Here is a 14926-nt window from a genome sequence, read left to right on the forward strand (position 1 = left end):
ATAGTTGAAGAAATGGAATTTAGTGTCCTGGCACATGTCCCGAAAATAAATGTCTCTCACGCCCTCTTGAGAGAATTGATTGATTGCTATGATGATTATGATGGATTCCTGAAAACTCTCCAGCGAAAAATATACATAACTCCTCGCAAGGTAGCAGCTGCACTGGGCATAACCAACGACAGTAATACACTTTCCACTTCTTGCTTAATTTTGGTTCATTGGGGTATAGAAAATTAAACTAAGCCTTTTTGGCTGATTTATTGCTACTAAAATATTGTAGGGAATCGTTTTCCTGAAAAAGGTTGATTACGTCAAACTGAATCAGGAAGACAAGACAATATTTGACATCCTAAAAAATGTTACGTTGGCAACTTTGACAAAGTCTGTCCTAGATATGAGTGTTGAAGGGGAGGAGAACCGGAAAAAAATCTAGAGGACTTTTGTCGTCTTTGTACAGAAGTGCTTCTTGCTGCCGACGACGGTAAGCATGGCCTCCCCGATCCATAAGCCACCTATCTTTTGTGTGGACAACATCTGAGAGTGGGATTGGGCAAAACATGTGCTCAGCTTCTTAAGGAAAGGAATTGAAAACAAGAGAAAGGGAAGAAAACAGTCCGTTGACGGATGTGTTTTTGTTTTGATGCTGATTTACTTCCATGAAACCAAGTTTCCTCGCCCGTTTGGACCTGATGCTCCTCCGCCACCGTGGGTGGCCCATTGGACAAAGAAGATGATGCTCGACCGGATTTCGGAGGAAGCAATGGACACATTGGTAAATTAAACAAAAATTTACCCCTAAAATTTTGTTTCAGATTCTTTTAAAATACTCTGCTAACTAAAAAAGCTTGTGTTTTTAGGTCATAATTAATTTTTAAGTATTTCTCCTACTTGCAATTGTTAGTGTGTCCATTTGAATCTTTGTGCATGCAGAAATATTTTTCTTGATGATTAAATATTTATCATGTTTTATTCACCATATGAATCTTGTTCGGTTCAATGGACATGCTCATGTTGGTTTTCCTGATTGTTAGTGTGTTCAATTGAGTCTTTGTGCATGCAAAAATATTTTTGTGATAATTAAATGATTATCACATTTTATTCAGCACATGAATGTTGTTCGATTCAATGGAGTTACTCATTTTAATTCACTTGATTGATAGTCTCAGTTAAGACCTTGTGCATCCAGAAATATTTTTCATTATCAATAAATGTTTATGGCATTTTATTCAGCACATTAGTGTCGTTCGGTTCAGTGGGGTTGCTCATCTTGATTCAGCTGATTGTTAGTATATTTGCTCATTAAATATGTTTCTGTTTTAGGAACTTCTATATAGAAAGCAAATAAAGAAGGAAAAAATAAAAACAAAGAAGTTAGATAATAAGAAAGGAAAAGGGAAGAAAGATGAAAAGAAAATTATTGATCTGGATTCTTCTTAAAAAAAAGACACATATTTCGAATCTAAATCTGAACCCGAATCCGACAAAACACCACCAGCAAAGAGAACAAGACAACAGAGGGTCGTTAAAAAACAAAAGCTTGTTGAGACGGATTCAGAAACAACAAGAGAAACTGAAAGCAATCCCACGGATTTAGAAAGCAAAAGTGAATCCGAAAACCAATAAGTTTGATCTTCATATTGGTTTCATTTTACTTGTATTTGCTTAAAATTGTTCTTATGCGCTTGTTCTTATGTATTGCAGAGAAGAAGAAATTGAAAAAACTGCCACAAAAAAAAGAAAATAACCACAAAAGGTGGTTAAAAAACAAAGCAAAAAAAGGAAGCCTATGCCAACAGATTCAGAGAGCACAAGCAAATCTGAAAGCCAGTAAGTATTGGGCGATGTTCATTTATATGATTGCATCATATTCCTCAGGTTTAGTTTTGCTTTTCTTTGCTAAAAATTGTTTATGTATGCTTGTTAAGTAAATTACATATGTGATATTGTTTAGTGGAGTTGCTCAAGTTGATACATTTAAAAAAATAATTAATAGCTAATTTAGAGTTAATACATTTAATACTAAATTTAAAAAATAAACAATACATAATATGTTATATTTTTATTAATCAAATTATTATAATTCAAATTAATCTTAACAAAAAAATTTAAAATTATAATTTTAATCTTATCATGTGCATGACACGGGCTATTATACTTATTATTATTTAAAATGTGGGATAAATAAATAAATAAATTATATGCTTCTTATTTATCAATGGCCCTGTCTATACTGAGTTAGGCTTCTAAAATTTTTTGTTGTTGTTTAAGTTATTATTTAAAATGGATGATTATTTGACAATATTCTTATAATAGAGCGAAAGCCATTAAAAAGAGAGTTAGTATACTTTAATTATTAGATTAAAAAAATACAGAAATTTTTCTTTTCTTTGTGTTAAAAAACAAATTTTAAAAATTATTTAAATTATACAAATGACCCATTTTAAATAATAATTTATTATAAATTAATTTTATTATGGTTAGATAAATTAAGTATCATTAGTAATTAGATTAACATATCATCTAATCAGAAGATGATACATCATAAAAAAAATAAGTAATGTATTATTTTAAAGAGAGTTAGATAGAATTTTATATATATATAAAGAGAAATTAGAGAGAGATTCTAAGATTATTTGTAAGACTTTTTTTTCTTTAATAAAATCTCTTCTAATTTCAAAAACTTCTCTCCTCTCTCTCCTACACACTCTCTCTAATTGGTCCTGTGCTGGTTCTATCGCCATTCCAGTCTTTTTCTCTTCTCCTCTCGAACTAGTTGTCAATGGATTATCGCCGTATCTAACTTTCTTTTTATGCTTTAGTTTTTATATATTATTCTTCTGCATTATCATTTGCATATTTTCATATTAAAACTCTACTTTAGAATGTTGCTGAAGTGTGCTTTATAGACCTAAAGATTACTGATTTTACAATACAGATAATATTGACCTAAACTATAACTACAATACCAGTTGACAGGTTATAAATTATTGTATAAATAGTATAGTTTTCATTTTGTAAATTATTTTTACAATATCTATAACATCTATTCTTCTTCTAGGTTAATTCCGAAACAATCGTCTTTATTTTGATTGTAATTGCTTGAAGATGCCGTTGAAGAATTAGGATTTTATTTTCCTTCTTGGTCTTTTTGTATTTGGAATAGTTGCAAGATTTGCTGCAGACTTTTTGTAAATAATTCTTTGGATTGAGACCCTAGACCTGTTGTAATCTGAGCCTTCTGATTGAGAAAAATAGATAATTTCTGATTAATTGCCTTGACAAATTTAGGATGATTTTTGAAATATTTCCTAACTTCATTGGGATGAGCCATGATTGAACAAAGTTGGGACTACCATTTGATGTATGCATTTTTTTAGAGTATTGGTGGTGCCTTTGGATGATCTTGTTTGCCACGAGAATATCCATGTCAATATAAATATAGAAAAGAATTTTAGGTTGACAGGGACACAAATTTCGTGTTGATTGAATTTGTTTTTAAAAATTTTAAACCTCTCATCAACAGTTGGGAGTAAAATTTTAGGTAATAGCCCCACTATTGAGAAAACCAATTTGAAAAGTGATAATTGATATATCTTTTGAAGTAAATAAGTTAATAGTATCTGTTTTATTTATTTTAAAAGCAAAAAATCTTTGTCTACATATCCATGTAATTCAAAGGGAAAAACCTAAAATAGCTCCTGACAATTATTTTAAAAGACAACGAGGTCCTTGACAAAAAAAAAAAACTCAACTCGGCCCCTAACAATTACCTCGAAAGGACAACGAGACCCCTGTGCCAAAAAAAAAGTTGATATTGTTTTTTTTGGCACAGGGGTTAATCCGTCCCCAAAAAAAAAGATCAAGATCGGATTGGATGTTTTTTTTTTCTTGGAAACTTCGTTGTCCTTTCGAGATAATTGTCAGGGCCGGACGGAATATTCCAATAAGGGTATCCCATTATGTTAAATGGTTGAGAAAATTTTGTCATATTGTTTGAATTTTTTTTCAAATTAGGTTGGGGTAAGAATTTTTAATATTTGGATTGTGGAGTGGGTTGTGTTTGACTAAAACTGAATCAGAATCTATGAATATAAATTTGTAGGATTGTCTGATTTTATTAGGGGTTATTGATTTGAAATCTTGGTGAGAAGACTTTATCTTATAAGGTGGTTTTTCCTAAAATTTTGGTTCAATTAAAAGAATAGAGGAAAATATATTTTTTGAAAGATATGTGATTTGAAGTTTTGGAGGTTGGCTATGAGTATTTGTGAATTGTGCTAGGGTAAGAAATTAGAGTAGCTTGATTTTGGTAATTGTTTTATTTTTTGGGTCTTGACAAATTATTTATTATTTTGCTACTTGGGTTAGTAAGTTTGTGATAGATATCAATCTCTTTATCTCACCTATCACATGGATCACTCCAAGATTTATGATAGAATTTTGTCAATCCAGCATTTTGTAAAGCTCATAAGATTTGAATTGAAAAAGCATAATCTGTTTTTATTTATTTGACTATTTGAGTAGTTTGTTGTTAAATTGATAACTCAACTATATTTTTGAGTTGGATAAATGACCTAATTAACCGTTGGTGTGAGTTAGTGGATAAATAATCTGATTGAGATAATTTGATCCTGATTGTTTAGTTGACCCTAATAAGAATAGGGGCCTGCTACACATACAAGTAAAAAGGCCGTACAAGTTTTACAAGTTATCAGCCCAAACTTCATTAACACGCGCATTAACTCATTTTGAATGGAGCGTAACTACACGCGCCCACTCAAACGGTTCCTCTTCGTCTTCTTCTTCTTCTTCTTCTCTTCTTCTTCCTCTTCCTCTTCCTCTTCCTCTTCCTCTTCCTCTTCTTCTTCTTCTTCTTCTTCGTTTTTTTTTTCGATTTTCATGGTTTCTAAAATTCTTTTTCTTCTTCTTGCTGCACGTTCTTCTTCCTCTTACTCTTCTTCTCCTTTTCTTTCGTTTCTGCACGTTCTTCTTCCTCATTTTCCTCTTTTTCTTCTTCTTCATTTACGTCTTTTCTTTCTGTTTTCTCTTTTTTTTTCGATTTTTCATGGTAAAATCGTTTTTGAAGAAGAAGAAGCAGCAGAAGATGAGGAGGAGAAAGAGAAAGAGTTCTGAATTATGCATAAGATGTACTTCAACGAATTTTGGGTGTATTTTCTTAAATCCTTTGGGTGTATTCCTATAATCGTTTGGGTGAATTCTTGTAACCGTTTGGGTGTATTTTCTGTAATTCTTTGGGTGTATTTCTGTAATCATTTGGGTGTATTTGAGTGATATCTGACTGATATCTATGGGTGTATCTGACTCATATCTATGGGTGTATCTTACTGATATCTATGGGTGTATTTTTCATTTCAAAAAAAATGGCAGGCAGAAACCAAGCTGAAAAAAATGTAAGAACAAATATATGTCTTCGATCAAATCAGTTTTTCATAATAGAAATATATCTAACTCTAATTTTGCTTTGTTTACAGCAAATCAAGGACCTAAAGTGTGTAACCCATCTGTTGAGTGAGAAATTCAGAAATATGAGCGAGGAGAAGTGATGCAATAAGACTGTCCAGGCCATCCTCATTGTTATTGAGTCCATTTTGTCAGATAGATTCTAATGATATTGTCACTGATTAATGTAACTGTTATATACTCTTGTAAGAAATTGAACACATGGTGTAAATATATTTGATCCAATTATAAGTAAATTTTTTTTCCATAATTAAACTCTCTCTGGTGTATTCAAAATGTTTAATTTACAGGTACTATAATATGAAGTGGTGATCTAGATAGATTGGAACCCATATATGACGGTCTGCATAGAGATCTGCATAATACACCCAAACACAGACTATAAATACACCCGATAAAAAATTAAATTTACACCTCTATTGCAGATTTTAACCCAACACTACCTGAAAGCCACTTGTTGTCTACAAGACCAAAATTAATTAAACTCTCTCTGATGTATTCAAAATGTCTGATTTACAGGTACTATAATATGAAGTGGTGATCCAGATAGATTGGAACCCATATATGACGGTCTGCATAGAGATCTGCATAATACACCCAAACACAGACTATAAATACACTCGATAAAAAATTAAATTTACACCTCTGTTGCAGATTTTAACCCAACACTACCAGAAAGCCACTTGTTGTCCACAAGACCAAAATTAATTAAACTCTCTCTGGTGTATTCAAAATGTCTGATTTATAGGTACTATAATATGAAGTGGTGATCCAGATAGATTGGAACCCATATATGACGGTCTGCATAGAGATCTGCATAATACACCCAAACACAGACTATAAATACACCCGATAAAAAATTAAATTTACACCTTTGCTGCAAATTTTAACCCAACACTACCTGAAAGCCACTTGTTGTCCACAAGACCAAAATTAATTAAACTCTCTCTGGTGTATTCAAAATGTCTGATTTACAGGTACTATAATATGAAGTGGTGATCCAGAATTCCAAATAGATTGGAACCCATATATGACGGTCTGCATAGAGATCTGCATAATACACCCAAACACAGACTATAAATACACCCGATAAAAAATTAAATTTACACCTCTGCTGCAGATTTTAACCCAACACTACCTGAAAGCCACTTGTTGTCCACAAGACCAAAATTTAGCAGAAAATCATTCCAATTCCTATCAAATGAGTCTTTGCTATGAGGGTTTCATTTTTCCTCTTTGCTACATGTAATCAATTGATTCTTAATCTCGTTTTCCTTCCTATTTGTGCTCCACTTCGCCCTGATTCAGCTGACAATCTGAGATTGAATCATCTATTATCTTCAAAACGAGTTCAAACTTTGATTTCAGAAACCAGAAAATCGAAAAGAAAACGAAGCTGGAGTTACAGAGAGAAGAACTAACGTCAATGACGAAGAACAAACCAATGAGAAAGGAGAAGAAAAGAACGATCGAAAAACCAGGGGAAGACGCGCGAGAAGAAGAACGATGAAATTTGGAAAGAAGGAAAACAAAAAAGGAAACAAATCTTTTAAATTTGGTAGTTATACAAACGCGGGATCTTTGTATAGCGCGTGTAAGTGACGTAGGAGTTGCAACGCGTTTTAGTGGATTAGGCGTTAATGAACTTGTAATAGTTACAAGCCCTAATCGCTTGTATACTGAGCTTTTCCCATAAGAATATATATATATATATATATATATATATATATCACTTACAGTTAAAATTCTCAGTTTTACCCTCATGCAAATACAATGAACTTGGATTTAATTAGATTAAGCCTTTATTAAATTTTGGTGTTGACATAAACTAACCATGCCTCATTAACGGGCCTTATGGGAAAGGTAAAATTGATATGAATATGATTGTGCCTGCAGTCTGAGGCAAAAAGAATCACGTCGGAATAGACCCGGCCCGGTCCCCTTGGAACTTTGACAGCAACCTCCACTACTATTGCTAATTAACAATAATAATTAATATAATACAATACAATAAACAAGTGGACTGCAAAGTACTAATAAACAAGATCTGGGAAACCGTGTATCTTGAAGTGAAAGCAATACAAAAGCATGTGACGTTGAATTCTCCAATCTCCATGTTAATCTGTATTTTATTGTTCCATGATTTTGGATCTTTCCACGTTCATAATCCTACCACGTGAGATTTGATTGAAGAGGAACTGTGCTTGTGCAGGAAAATTTCTTGCGGTGTAGACGTGTAGTCACTTGTTTAAAGCTTTTTCAAATTAAGGTATTTTTTCCCAAAAAAAAAATATGTTTTGATCTTCATTACAATAGATAACAAACATAACATTTTGCCTAATAAGTTAACAATTAGCTGTTAATTTATTGTCAGATATAAGGAGCTTATTTATTTGTTTTTTTTTTAATGTACAGAATAAAAAAAATAAAAGAAAGAAAAAAATTAATATTTAAAAGATCATAAGATAAGATAAATTTTTAAATTATATCTAGGTTGTAATCTTATCGAAGGGTTGAATACTCAACCCGATCTCTTACAATTATCTCGAAAGGACTACAAGGCCTTTAACAAAAAAAAATATCTATTTATGAGACTGATTAGTTTCTGTATAAACAAAAAAACAAAAAAAAATACCAACACAAAAGTTAATCAATCCTATAAAAGTAAAGCTCAGTGACCGAATTATTTTTATTTTTGTTAAGGACCTCGTTGTCTTTAGAAGTAATTGTCAGGAGCCGTTTAAGATTTTTCTCTTAACATTTTTACGGCTCCATCTTTTGCCATTTAATCTACCACATATATGGATTCTCTTTTGATAAGAATAAATTTGACATCCAAACTCATGTTGTGCTTGAGCTGAAAAATGATATGTAGTAGTTTCTTCTTTTTATATTTATCTGAAATCCTCTAATTGTTCACCAATGAAAATGCTTTAATGAAATCTATTTTCACAAATCAATAGCCCAACTCTTAACTCTCTCGCCATGAGTGAACCACGCCAAATCGTCCAAATCTTAACTCTTAGGATACTCACTCCAGAGACGTTACCCGAACACCCATGAATCCAATTACCTGCATCATTTCAAAGCACACACCCAAAACCAGAAAGCTCCTCTTCATGGTATACGCCACCGTCAAAATAATTGAGTTTTGAGAAATTCGGTTCAGGCTGAGACTTAGTGGTAATTGGAACCATCCATGAGAAGATGTAAGCTCCGAATTATTAAACAATTCCCTCATGGATCAAGTTTTGAGAGCAATTGATATTGTCGAATTGTTTGAGTTGTCATTTCTATCAATTCACACACACCACAATCAGCTGCAAATGTCATGGCTTTCTCACTTCCAAAACCCCTCTTGATCCAATTAAAAAAATATTGCTCAATGAAAAAGGTTGCGTCAATAAAACCTAATATCCTCCATACTTTCTCTACTTTGAGGCAATCCCTAATGCAGTGAAAAGCATTTTCTTGATGGCATCAACAATGTTTGCAACTATCGGAACTTGTCATATGACGACGGTGCCATATAGTTGCAGTTGGAAGGACTTCGTGTAAGCTCAACCAAATTAGGATAGTTTTCAAAGCCATTTCCAATTCAAACCAGTATCCCAAGTCACTGTGCACTCTAGTAGCCAGTAATAACCTAATTTAGCTGAATATTCATTGTCATTCCACAACCAACCTGCCTTGGCGTTTGTAGCTTGGTCTCTTCCATAGTACAGAATCTCCATTGCAATCCTTTTTGGAATATGTGAGTAAATACGACTAAGTTCCCAATTGTTATATTATCTATAACACCAAACCACACATAGCTTTACGCTATAGTCGTAAATTAAAGTTGGTGAGGCGTCACGACACATAAAAAAGATACATACATATTACTTGAAGAATAATAATATAGTTAGGAGCCTTTAAAGGAAAGACAAATAAAATCGACAGTCATCATCACACACATAAAACACTAACGTAAGTAAACATCGTATACAGAATATATATATATATATATATATATATATATATATATTCTTCAAAATAGTTACTAGTCTCGACCCGCAAAAAATAATAAGCCAGTTAGAATATTACAAAACTAGAAAAGTATACAAAATAGAAATCATGTTTTCTCCAAATAAAAACCTCTAAAAAGAAATATACAATAAAGTTTTCAAAAGTGGAAAAAGTTATGAATAAGCCAAAATAAACTTCAAAAGATCTTTTTCATTTTGCCAAACTGGATCCCGCACACTCAGCGAGGTGCGTCATGTCTTGCATCTGAAAAACAAAAAATTCACGACAAGTGAGAACCCAAAAGTTCTCAATAGGGTAATAGTTCCAAATAAAGACTACATAAAGAAATATGGACTAGGCAATTCTAATCTCCAACATCACAGAAGTTCAAGCCTAGGGTTTTAACTAATCTCAACAGAATTAAATCTTCTAAAATTTCAGCTATATATACACGTCTAGTCTCATTTGTTTCCGGTACATCATCATTGTCTTTCCTCAGTCTTAAGATCTATCAGTCATATATTTAATTCAGTAGGATCAATATCAATCACAAAGTAAATACAAAGCAATCACATTTAAGCATAATTAGAACAAGTAGACCAGCTACCAGTTAAGCAGCATAATCAGCTAGGCAAACTAAAGACAATTATGTACACCAAAACTATAGCAAACAAATGTACATGATGCATGCCTATCCTATTAGCCGTGAGCTCACGTGTTGGTTATAATGTCAGACCCGACACATTTGGTAACTAACCCGAACATTATCTCTCTATTGCGCATCCTCAATAGGTAATTGTTTCATGCATTATATAATCCAATCTCTTAGGAAGAGTGCCTTGTTTACATCTAATCTAATCCTCAAGATCCCGATTTTTTCGTTGTAGTCTTCCAGATAGAGCTCCGAGCACTCAAAGTGCTTGTTGATGGAATGAAAAATGCTGTTAACTATGAAACTGTTGTTAAGATAAATTCCATTGTTTATATAAAAAAAAAAAAAAAAACTGCTTCTTGAATGGTAAACCACAAAGCATAGTATATTAAGATAAATTCCATTGTTTATCCAAAAACAACAAAAGATGAAGGTAAAAGGCAGCCTAGAAACCATTATGCTGCTATCTGTAGTTTAATCAAAAGTAAGGCATATCAAAAAGGCCTTTGGATCACAATTCACCATCTAGTCATTGTACGATGGAAAAGCCTAATTACACAAAACAGAAACTCCTAAGTAGATATATCTAAAGTCTTCAGTTCTTCTTTCTTGGTGGCTTAAATCCTGGCGTTGGGATGAACTGCATCAAGTTGGCAAACTTTGAAGCCGTTGCTGAAGATGCACCCTGCAAGGGGTTTACTGTTGGTGTGGTTGGCGGCAGAGAGGATCGTCTTCTTGGTGACAGCTTGGAAGGTCTTTTCGGTCCAGGATCCTATAGGAGAAAAACTTGGGCATTAAGTATGATTGATGCACGGAAATAATAAAAGCTTGAATATGTTAAATTTTATTTACCTTTTGAGAATCCTCTTGCTCAAAAGCAATAGGTTGACTTATCTCGATTTCCTGGGGAGTGCTTTCCAAATCTGCTTGGCCAGAATTGTCTTGGGGCTGCTGAACATGCTGCTCAGGCGCAGGATGTCCTTCATCATTTTTCTTCTTCTTAGCTGCCTCAGTAGCAGCGGCAGCATCAGCATCTCTCTTCTTTTTGCAGCCTCTCTTCATATGCCCCTTTTCACCACAGAAACTGCATGTAAAGGTTCCCAACTGTCTTTTTAGGTGTACACCATCTGCAGTATTGCCCGACAGTTTTGGGTCAACTTTAGGCTTCTTAGTTCCGAAACCACTCTTCTCATCCACATCCATCCTCCTCTTCATCTTTATTTTTCCAGGTTTTGTCTTGATTTTAAGGGCATGTGGCCTGTTACAGTCCTCTGCTTGCTCCCACATTGGTTGCCCCGGAATTGGATTAATGTGGTGGTTATAAGTTTCCCTGTATGATTCCATGGTCAGCCATCTGTGACAGAAGTCCCTCTGGCTGCTTATTCACACGAGAGAAGGCAGCACAAGCATGCACACACGGAATACCTGCCAAACAGTGACGTGAAACATGATAATAGTTATGGTTGAAGTAAATAAAATGCATAAAGAAAATTATGTTACTCAATCAACTTACCCGTTAGCATCCAAAATTGGCAGGTGCACAATCTTTTTCCTATGTCCACAACATGGTTAGTTGGATGTCCGTGCACCTCAAATTTTTTGTATTCATTATCCCTAGTCCAAATAGGCTTCCAATACTTGGATTCTTTCCTAACCTTTTCCAGCTTGCTCTTTATAACCGGTGTGAGTTTCCCAGTGTGATTCTTCAGCTTTACCTTATTTTTCGCTATGGTGCACATAACAAACATCCTTACCTCCTCCAGCAATGTTATGATGGGTTTGGCTCGTGCATCCTTGATCTTAGAATTGAACACCTCGCATGCGTTGTTACAGATGCTATCCAACTTCGGCTTATGGCTGAATAAGCTTCTGGTCCAAGCATCCATCAGCCACTTTTCTAAATATGCCTGAGCATACTCATTTAACCTTTTGATCTTGTCCATTCCATCCCTGAATTCTTGGTATGTTGTTGCCCTTGCACATTCCCACAAAAATCTCCATAGCTGTAAGTCCTTCCAATTCTTGTTAAAATTTTTCCATAAGTGCCAGACGCAAAAACGGTGATGCACATCAGGCATCACTTCTTTCACTGCTGATATCAGTCCCTGCCAGATTCAGGAAACATTATACATATATAGCTTCAACAAAATGTACACATATATGACCCTGACTTTGTATTCGTGACCCATAATAGTCCCTGACGTTTATGCTTATCCCCATAAAGGTCCTTAAACTTTACAATCGATCCCGATAAAAGTCCCTAACAGATATGCAGATAATCAGACAATGATCCAGGAGCTAAACTATATAAAAGGTTTACAGGACACCCTGATTAATCCAATTCCTATTTGTCATTTCTAGCAGCAATGTTTCTGATAATAGTTATGCATATAATCATATGAGCATGTATACTACATAGATAAGAATGTAAAAGATAAGCATGTAAGCATATGAGCATATAACAGATAAGCATTTAACCATCAATAATGGAACATCTAACCATCAATATCCAATAAAAGCACAATTCTCCATATAGCAGCAATCTTTGTATAACAACATAATTACAAGTTTTTCATATAAGCATATAACAGCACAAGTCTTAACGGAACATCTAACCATCAATATCCAATAAAATCAAAGTAGGACAATAAATATAAGTGCTCCATACTTTTTGCATATCTGATATGAAGCACCAGTCATGATCTTTAGAGTAATCCAAGTCCTGATGAAGTAGCTCAAGAAACCATCTCCATGTCTCTGTATTCTCCACTCTGACAATAGCCCAGGCTATTACATAGATATGGTGATTTGCATCTAACCCCACGGCTGACAAAATCTGGCCACCAAACCTTGTCTTCAGAAAAGCACCATCCAGACCTATCAAAGGATAGCAGCTAGCCTTGAACCCATTTTTACAACCGCTTAAGCATATATACATCCTATCAAAGGTAACTTCACCATCTGGTTGGGGGTGGTGCATATTTGTACAGTGGACCCGGGATTAGTCTTCAACAGCGTCATACCATAATCCCTAACCATCCTATATTGCTCTTTCTCATCCACGTACACTACACTTCTAGCATCCATTAATGCCCTGGATATTGAATTCTTATTCAGTGTCAAGTCAAACCGTGTCTTGAAGTAAGTTGTAGCCTCGCAGTGTCTAAAATTTGGATACTTTCTCACCTTCTTTACAAGCTTGCTGCATACTCAATTCCTGTTGGCAGCCCTATTCTTGTCCTCTTTTGGGCAAATGTGGTCATCGTTGAAGGTCTTAATTTGCCAACAGGTGTCTTCATGGTCTCTTGATGCATAAGCCACCCATGGACGCTCTTTGACCTTACACACCGCCCTGCACCTTATGTTATCATTTTTCACTAACTTTATGCTTCTACCCTCTTGGATTGTGTATTCCCTCACAGCTTCTCTAAATTCCCATTTTGTTCCGAACTTCATGCCAACCTCAAGATGCAGCTCTCCAAACCTTGCACCCTCCCTAAACAGCGGAGATGCCTCTTCAGAATCATTTCCTTCCTCCAGCTTATCTTCTGAGTTTGGAGGCATCTTCATCTCCTCTGAGTGCCAAGAATTGGTGCCATCTGAGTCAACACCTGGGTCTAGTCCATCCTCTGCACCTTCATGAACCCAAGGTCAACCTTAGCGTCGCTCACCTGGCCTCATGCACCAAACCGTTGTCTTCATGCAATATCTTCTCCTTCCCTTTACCTAGTGGATTAATATTTCTCTTACCCACCGCTGCATGTACCATGTTTCTCCTAATGCTACTCCCACTTTTAAGATCATTCCCTGCAGCCTCAGAATCAGAGGAACTACCCTCATCTGGACCTGGCTTAAATAGGCTATCCTCTTCACTGTCAGAGGAGTCAGAAGATACATCAAAGGGAACTTCATTATTAAACACTTTGCTCCTGAATCCTCTAGCAGCAGACCGTGTACAGGGTCTCCTACGAATACTTGATTTCTTGGACAGTTTCTGTTTGTTGCTCTTATCTGATTTAGTGCTCTGACTAGGCTTCATGGGCTGGCTGGTTTTGGTGGCCTTGGTGGGCTTTGGGGGGTTGGTCTTCTTGGAAGGGTTGGTTGTCATGGGAGGATTAGTATTTTTTGTAGGCATCTTGGTTTTGGAGTGTGATGGTTGTGATTGACGTGGAGATGTTTTGTTTTTTTTGGGACTGAATTTGCAAGAACTATTGGGTACAACCTTCGGGATAGGAGAAACTATGAGTGCATGAGTCTCATTGAGTGGGGGACTCACATCAGCATCTGTACTTGCATTACACCCCTCTCCACCATCGTCATCCAAGTACACAACTGTGTTATCTCCCTCTAACACCTCCGGCACTGACACTCCATACTCGAAATATACATCAATCAATTCCTCATTTGTCCTAGCACAATTCACCATCTCTCTTATCTCTTTGTCACTGTTTACATTTCTCAACCCATTATCCAAGCCTTTTCCAGGAACATGCCACCAGCACTGTTTTATGTCATTGTACCCAAGCTCCTTATGGTAGTTCCGTATGTAGAAGACATCTAGAGTATCAGTGTCTAGATCACCTAAACAGGCCTTGTTGTCCGGATAATATACTATAATCCCTTCTGCATTTTTTTTTGAAGTCACCCCTATGATAAAACATGATGTCCAACTTCTCTTCCATCTGCAATAAATTTTAAATTTTCACTTAATACAGGCAGAATTTGAAAGCCTACTAATGCATTAAAAAAAAAAAAAACACCACAAGAAAACATATTTTTCCAATC

At 35.0% G+C, this 14926-nt stretch overlaps 1 protein-coding gene and 1 pseudogene across 1 annotated transcript; both read right to left on the reverse strand.

Moving 5' to 3' along the window:
• Nucleotides 1-10736: 10736 nt before the first annotated feature.
• LOC148582089 (uncharacterized) lies at nt 10737-11561 on the reverse strand. The gene is made up of 2 exons (XM_088500933.1): nt 10994-11561; nt 10737-10913 (listed from the first exon to the last, which is right to left on the reverse strand). Exons 1-2 carry the CDS (start codon nt 11483-11485, stop codon nt 10737-10739), a joined length of 669 nt encoding a protein of 222 aa, XP_088357059.1. The 5' UTR covers nt 11486-11561.
• A 76-nt stretch (nt 11562-11637) lies between these two features.
• On the reverse strand, nt 11638-14823 carry LOC148582090 (uncharacterized; annotated as a pseudogene).
• Between the last annotated feature and the right edge of the window lie 103 nt (nt 14824-14926).

This window comes from Arachis ipaensis, chromosome B10 (assembly GCF_059453495.1).
Source record: "Arachis ipaensis isolate K30076 ecotype BB chromosome B10, ASM5945349v1, whole genome shotgun sequence".
In the NCBI taxonomy this organism is placed as follows: Eukaryota; Viridiplantae; Streptophyta; class Magnoliopsida; order Fabales; family Fabaceae; genus Arachis; species Arachis ipaensis.